At 46.9% G+C, this 8,531-nt stretch overlaps 1 protein-coding gene across 1 annotated transcript; it reads left to right on the top strand.

Moving 5' to 3' along the window:
- The first annotated feature begins 7,300 nt into the window (after positions 1-7,300).
- Positions 7,301-8,044, top strand: LOC120910629 (gastrula zinc finger protein XlCGF71.1-like). The gene has a single exon (XM_040322383.1). The coding sequence runs from the start codon at positions 7,301-7,303 to the stop codon at positions 8,042-8,044; it is 744 nt and encodes a 247-aa protein (XP_040178317.1).
- The last annotated feature ends 487 nt before the right edge of the window (positions 8,045-8,531 follow it).

Raw genomic sequence — 8,531 nt, 5'->3', positions numbered from 1 at the left:
GAGGAGGAGGTTCCCCCCTCCTGCTCATATTACTCTAACAATACACCTGTAACCAGAAACCTAATTAATATGAGCTAGTTTACTAAATCATTTCATTTGCCCAGACTAGGTGACTCAGAGATATGACCTTTTAGGGTAGACTTAAAAGGGTTGTAATGGTTCGTTATTTTTTTTCACCTTAATGCATCCTATGCAAACCAGGAAGCCCCTTTTAACAATAAAGGGTCCCCCAGATATTGCCCCTTCCTCATTAATGGTACCACTAGCTGAGAGAGCTTTCTTCAGTTATATAAAGGTAGGGGTGGGCATAGTGGTGACACCATGGGAAGGGGTAGCTGTGAGCACCCATTGATTCCGTAGGAACCAGCGACAGTGAGAAGATGACATCTATAGAAGCTGTAGACATATCACTTCTATAAATGAAACTTGGCTCCCACCAAACAGGAGACTGGAACAGTCAAAGTTCAGTTCTAACTGAAGGCTCATATCTACTCTCTAACAAGCCTAGATATTATTCCTAATTGTCAGTGTAGTGGTCCCTTCTATTGGTGACCAATGGGAGAAGGACACCCGTTATATCAGAGATCAGTGTAGAGATCACTTACATTGTTTACCAATGGGAGAAGGATCCCGTTATATCAGTGGTCAGTGTGGTGGTCCCTTATATTGGTGACCAATGTAAGAAGGACTTCCTTATATCAGTGGTCAGTGTGGTGGTCCCTTATATTGGTGACCAATTTAAGGACTCCCTTATATCACTGGTCAGTGTAGTAGTCCCATATTTTGGTGACCAATGGGAGAAAGACCCCCTTATATCAGTGGTCAGTGTAGTGGTCTCATATGGGTGACCAATGGGAGAAGGACACCCTTATATCAGTGGTCAGTGTAGTGGTCCCATATATTGGTGACCAATGGACGAAGGATCCTCTTATATCAGTGGTCAGTGTAGAGGTCCCTTACAATGGTAACCAATTGGAGAAGACCCCTTTATATCAGTGGGAGAAGGACATTTTTATATTGTCATCAGTGGGAGGACTCCTGTCCCCCTTACAGATCATTGATGTCAGTTGTTGAGACAGAAATTGTTCATTGCTCAAGGAACCCCTAGAAACCTTTGGAGGAACCCTGGCTGAGAAAGGCTGGACTAGGCTGTAATATATTTCTATCCCCCTTGGTGGGAGTGGAGATGACCCATCTATAAGGATATACAGTACATACACACACAGCACAAGGCCGTGTTCCCACCACGAGACGTTTCTCGGGGGCTGCAGTTCCGCTGAGCTCCACAAGATGGTGATCTCGCATTTACCATAGAGACAGCAAGTCTCTATGGAAGACAGGAAGTGATGTCAGGTATAAATAGGAAGTTCCGGGTGAGAGGTGAGTCGGGAGGAAGTAGTGAGGAGACATTGCTGGAACTGGCAGGAGAGGAGGTAATAAGATCTTATTTTCTATTTACACCCAGTAACCCCTGTCATGTCCGTCCTTTAGGAGCTTTACAGCATTGTCCTTAGGTAGTAAAGCTAATCGTCGTTTTATGGGGACACGTAATTTTAAGGGTTGACATAATTGTGTGTGGGGAGGGTTACGTTTATTACGAGCGAATAAAATAGAGTAATATTGAGTCATAGGTGGATATTGTCATGAAGGCTTACATACGGCTATTTCTGGGGGAGGGGAATGAGAGTGTGTACACCTTTAGGGGGATGTTTGGATATTATTAGGGCGTGATGATACGTGTACAATAAGGATGAGCTCCGGCGTGTTCGCATAGAACACGTGCAGAGCCTGCCAGGAAGTCGGCACCCGCGCTGCGCTAATCACAGCCAGGCAGACATTTCCCGATCTCTGCAGCCGAGCATCGGACAATGTCTGCCTGGCTGTGATTAGCGCAGCGCGGGTGCCGACTTCCTAGCAGGCTCTGCACGTGTTCTATGCGAACACGCCGGAGCTCATCCTTAGTGTACAATAATAAATGATGAGAAGAAACTTGTCTCCTGTGTGAATATTTATAATATTGGGAGATATCACTGTATGGTTTTTGTCTGTAGTCGTTTATCTAGACACGTTGTGATTTCACTTTCTCCATAATTTTTGAACCTTTAGACCCAAGACGCTAAGGAGTTGGAGATGATTGGTCACCTATTCAGCCAGTCATTGGCCTCCTGGGGGGGTCTGGCTGTATTGGTTGGCAGATGTACCTTGCCTCTAGTTTGTATAGTCCTACCACTGTTATGTCCTGCAGCAACTGCCCCCCCCCCTACTATCTGCCCGTGCAGCAACTGCTCGCCGCTACTATCTCCCCATGCAACAACTGCTGAACCCCCCTACTGTCTCCCTGTGTAGCAACTGCTGAACCCCCTACTGTCTCCCTGTGCAGCAACTGCTCTCCCCTACTAGTTCCCCATGCAGCAACTGCTTGCCTCTACTATATCCCCGTGCAGCAACTGATCTCCCCGTGCAGCAACTGCTCTCCCCTACTAGTTCCCCGTGCAGCAACTGCTCTCCCCTACTAGTTCCCCGTGCAGCAACTGCTCTCCCCTACTAGTTCCCCGTGCAGCAACTGCTCTCCCCTACTAGTACCCCATGCAGGAACTGCTTGCTGCTACTATATCCCCATGCAGCAACTGCTCTCCCCTACTAGCTCCATGTGCAGCAACTGCTTTCTCCCCTTGCAGAAACTTCTTGCCACTTCTATCTCCCTGTACAGCAACTCCTCCCCCTTACTCTCTCTATGTGCAGCAACTACTCCTCCCTACTATCTCCCTATTCTCTCCTCCTGCACCACCCACTAATCACATGGCCCCCAGTGTCCTCTCCCCCTGCTTCTACCCACTAATCACATGGCCCCCAGTGTCCTCTCCTCCTGCTTCCACCCACTGATCACATGGCCCTCTGTGTCCTCTCCTCCCGCTCACTGATCACATGGCCCCCGGTGTCCTCTCCCCCTGCTTCTACCCACTAATCACATGGCCCCCGGTGTCCTCTCCTCCTGTTTCTACCCACTGATCACATGGCCCCCGGTGTCCTGTCCTCCTGCTTCCACCCACTGATCACATGGCCCCTGGTGTCCTGTCCTCCCACCCACTGATCACATGGCCCCTGGTGTCCTCTCCTCCTGTTTCTACCCACTGATCACATGGCCCCTGGTGTCCTCTCCTCCTGCTTCCACCCACTGATCACATGGCCCCCGGTGTCCTGTCCTCCCACCCACTGATCACATGGCCCCTGGTGTCCTGTCCTCCCACCCACAGATCACATGGCCCCCGGTGTCCTGTTCTCCCACCCACTGATCACATGGCCCCCGGTGTCCTCTCCTCCCGCTGAATGATCACGTGACCCCCCAGTGTCCTCTCCCCCTGCATCTATCCACTAATCACATGGTCCCCGGTGTGCTTTCCCCCTGCTTCCACCCACTGATCACATGGCCCTCTGTGTCCTCTCCTCCCGCTCACTGATCACATGGCCCTCTGTGTCCTCTCCTCCCGCTCACTGAAGACATGGCCCCCAGTGTCCTCTCCCCCTGCTTCTACCCACTGATCACATGGCCCCCGGTGTCCTGTCCTCCCACCCACTGATCACATGGCCCCAAGTGTCCTCTCCCCCTTTTTCCATCCACTGATCACATGGTCCCGGTGTCCTCTCCTCCTGCTCACAGTGCCTCAGTTTAAACAATGTTCCTGTACTCTGTGCCACAGTTACTCACAGCGTCTCAGTTCTCAGGGTTCTTCAGTTACATTTATTTACTAATTCCTTCTAGCGTTCTCTAGAACTGTCACATCGTATCTCTTGTAAAAAGATCTGTATTTTCTGTGCTCCTCACCTCCACATAGTGGTCATGGTGAGTTTTTTTTTTTTTTACTACTGCCTATAATAAAAGAACATTCGTTCATAGTTAGTCTGGTTGAAAAAAAAAATTCAATCCTATACTCCCAGTTGATCCAGAGGAAGGTAAAACAAAAATAATAAAGCATGATCCAATTTTCTCCAGAAAGGGAAAAAATGTCTTCCTGACCCAACTAAGAGGCAATCAGATATTCCCTGGATCAACTTTATCTATAAATATTAATATCCAGTTATCTTATGTGTATCTAGGAAAGAATCCGAAGATAAAATATTATAAAGAACATTCGTGTTGGCTCAATTCGCACAGAACAAATGTACATATTAACCCCTTTAAATCCTCATCCTAATATTGTACAACCAATACAGTTCTGATAATTCTCCTCTATCTGTCCACAGAGAAACCCGCATAGATCACATGACCACATCACTGAGGATGGAGGAGGACCAGAGTCACATGACAGAGAAGATACTAAACCTCACCCTGGAGATCATCTACCTGCTGACCGGAGAGGTGAGGAGGATTCTGGGAGGTCACATGACATCACTCTTATCTCTATTAATAAAACACAGACCTGACCGGAGAGGGGAGGAGGATTCTGGGAGGTCACATGACATCACTCTTATCTCTATTAATAAAACACAGACCTGACCGGAGAGGGGAGGAGGATTCTGGGAGGTCACATGACATCACTCTTATCTCTATTAATAAAACACAGACCTGACTGGAGAGGTGAGGAGGATTCTGGGAGGTCACATGACATCACTCTTATCTCTATTAATAATACACAGACCTGACTGGAGTGGTGAGGAGGATTCTGGGAGTCTAACATGATATTCCTATTGGTTCCCCAATACAGAGATTTCCTCTTGTGAAGTCAGGTGATCATATGACCATCACAGTGCCTCCATGTGACTCCCTAAAACCTGAGAGACACAACATGGAGAAGATTCTAGAAGTCACCAAGAAGATGATGGAGCTGCTGACAGGAGAGGTGAGGAGGATTCTGGGAATTCTGGGACATTATCCAGTAACAGACAAGGGGTGTGTCTGGATGGTGACTGTATCATTGTGTGTGTCAGGTTCCTATAAGGTGTCAGGATGTCACTGTCTATTTCTCCATGGAGGAGTGGGAGTATTTAGAAGGACACAAGGATCTCTACAAGGACGTCATGATGGACAATCAGCCGCCCCTCACATCACCGGGTAAGAGGAGACTTTATTGTAAAGGAGAGAGCAGTACGGAGGCTCCACCTAGATCCCCCATCATCTGATAAACACATAGAAACAATGTATTCAGTCAGTGTGTGTGTTTCCTACAGATGGATCCAGTAATGGGAACCCACCAGAGAGATGTCCCTGTCCTCTGTATTCCCGGGATTCCACACAGGAAGGTCACACCATCCCCCACCATCATCAGGTAGATGAGGAGCAATCACTGATAGTATCATTAGGATCTGTACATTATCTGCATTGTTATCATTGATGTCATTTTTATTATATATTCAGAGTGGAAACCTGAGAGATCCTAAAGTTGAGGTTAAAGAAGAGATAAAAGAGGAGGATGATGAGGATGGGGTGATGGAGGAACAACACAAATATCTGTACCAGAACACCATGGTGGAGTCATCCAGCTACAGGAACCCACCAGAGAGATGTCCCCGTCCTCTGTATTCCCGGGATTCCACACAGGAAGGTCACACCATCCCCCACCATCATCAGGTAGATGAGGAACAATTATTGGTGGTTATGATTTATAAACAAGCATGTTTGTTACAATGAACGTTTTATTATTTATTCAGAGTGGAAACCTCGGGGATGATAATATTGATGTTAAAGAAGAGTATAAAGAGGAGGATGAGGAGTATGGAGTGATGAAAGAACTTTCTGAAGGACACAAGGATATGATGGAGCCACCTAATACCAGAAACCCCCTTGAGAGATGTCCCCGTCCTCTGTATTCCCGGGATTCCACACAGGAAGGTCACACCATCCCCCACCATCATCAGGTAGATGAGGAACAATCACTGATAGTATCATTAGGATCTGTACATTATCTGCATTGTTACCATTGATGTCATTTTTATTCTATATTCAGAGTGGAAATCTGAGAGATCCTAAAGTTGAGGTTAAAGAAGAGATAAAAGAGGAGGATGAGGAATTTGGTGTGATGGAGCATGTTTCTGAAGGACACAAGGATCTCTATAAGCACATTAAGATGGAGCCACCTAGTAGCAGAAACCCACCAGAGAGATGTCCCCGTCCTCTGTATTCCCGGGATTCCACACAGGGAGGTCACACCATCCCCCACCATCATCAGGTAGGAGGAGTTGAGGGTCGGGAACATAAAGTGGTTGAACATTCTGACATGTGGAGATAATGTGTGGACTCTACAAGATGATATTTTCTATGTGATCTCACATCATAAATACTTCTATGTTACAGATGTTATTTTCTTCCATTCTGTTGGTTTAGGGTGAAGATCTGATGAACCTGAAAGTTGAGGGTGAAGTAGAAGAGACGTATGTGAGGGATGATCAGCAATATACGGAGGAGGCTGGAATGACGAGGACACTCATAGAGGAGGACACTCCTACAGAGATCAGCACAGGTGACCCATAATATATTCTTCTCTTATCTCTGCTCTGTTGCTGCTCACTGATTGGTTCAGAGTAGGGCGGGAGCTGAGTGATATCAGCCAATAATAAAACTCTAAGGCCTCGTACACACGGCCGAGGAACTCGACGTGCCAAACACGTCGAGTTCCTCGGCGAGTTCAGCCCTGAAGCCGCCGAGGAGCTCGGCGGGCCGAGTTCTCCCATAGAACAACGAGAAAATAGAGAACATGTTCTCTATTTTCTCGACAAGTTCCTCGGCGGCTCCATCGGGCCGAAAGTGTACACACGACAGAGTTTCTCGGCAGAATCCGGCTCTGACCGAGTTTCTCGCTGAATTCTGCCGAGAAACTCTGTCGTGTGTACGAGGCCTAAAAGTCTAGTTGGGATGAAAATCAAGACATAACATAAAAGCTGAAATCCTGCTGCATATGCCCAGAAGTCTAGTCTTATGGTCACTTGTTCTATGGTAAAGGGTCTTCAAGTCTGAACTTTGACTCTCTTGTCTATCAGAGATCACATGACCCAGTGCCTAGGCTTGTGGTTGTGTAAAGAGCACGCCCCTCCCAGTCCCCATTGGTTCCCGCTCTTCTGACAAGGCTGTGTAAATGTAGAAGTGATCTGGGAGGAGGACCAAAGGTTTTTTGATGGGGGGAAGAGTCCCAGCTGGTTGGGACCTCCACAGAGAACATCTCCTCACTCATATCTACCTAATCCAGATGAAATTTTGATGGAAGTGAACTAACCCTCTCATATCTATTGATGATGTTTTTATATTTTTCCAGGACACGCCATGGAGAAACCCTCAAAGGATCGTCTCACTTTATCTCCAGGTTGTAAAATGGAAGATGAGGACATCACAGGAGATTGTGGAGGAGAAAAGACAATGAGCTCCACTATGGATGGAGGACTTCACAGTGTGGATAGACCACGGAATCCCTCGGACTCTGAGCAACCTCGTACTGTGAGGGGTGGGGCTGGGATTCAGGGGGAGGAGACATCCTCCCTTCCTGAAAGTGGGGACAGTTTTAACCCTGACTTAAATTCTACTGCTTATCAGAGATCTCACACGGGGGAGAAGCTCTATGCCTGTTCTGAGTGTGATAATTGTTTTCTTCCTGTATCAGAACTCGTCATACATTACAGATCTCACACGAGAGCGAAGCCGTATTCCTGCCAGGAGTGTGGGAAATCTTATTCAGATAAGGCCTATCTTGCCAGACATCAGAAATTGCACACGGGCGAGAAGCCATTTTTCTGCCTCGAGTGCGGAAAATGCTTTTCGCAAAAATCATACCTTTCTAGACATCAGAGATCTCACTCCGGGTTGAAGCCGTATCCCTGTCCTAAATGCGGGAAATGTTTTTCACAGAGATATGACCTCGTTAGACATGAAAGATCTCACACGGGCGAGAAGCCGTATTCCTGCGCTGAGTGCGGAAAAAGTTATACACGGAATTCAGACCTTATTATACATCAAAGAACCACTCATACGGGGGAGAAGCCTTTTTCTTGTTCTGAGTGTGGGATTGCATTTTCGGAGTTATCAGATCTTGTTTTACATCGAAGGTGTCACGCACAGTAAAGTCCATACTCCTGTTGTGACGTTCGGGAATTACTTATTTTACACAGGGCCAATCCGTTTCCAGACATTGAAGATCTCGCACAGGAGAGAGGTTTAATTCCTATCCTGATTGGGGGAAATGTTTTCTATGGAAATTAGACCTTGTTACACGTTAAAGATCTCACACAGGTCAGAAGCCGTATTCTTGCCCTGAATCTGGAAAATCTTATTCATGGAACTCTACTCTTAAGCCCTGTACACATGATCAGATTTCTGATGGATTTCTTCCTCGGATACCCGATGAAGCTGACTTTCATCAGTCTTGCCTACACACCATCGGTCAAAAATCCGACCGTGTCCAACGCGGTGACGTAAAACGCTACGACGTGCTGAGAAAAATTAAGTTCAATGTTTCCGAGCATGCGTCGACTTGATTCTGAGCATGCGTGGATTTTTGACCGTTGGACTTCAACACAGACGATCGTTTTTTTTTTTATCCATAGGAAAA

This window comes from Rana temporaria, chromosome 8 (genome assembly GCF_905171775.1).
Source record: "Rana temporaria chromosome 8, aRanTem1.1, whole genome shotgun sequence".
NCBI lineage: Eukaryota > Metazoa > Chordata > Amphibia > Anura > Ranidae > Rana > Rana temporaria.
Note: the sequence above shows the minus strand (reverse complement) of the source record. Positions and strands in the feature narration are given on the sequence as shown.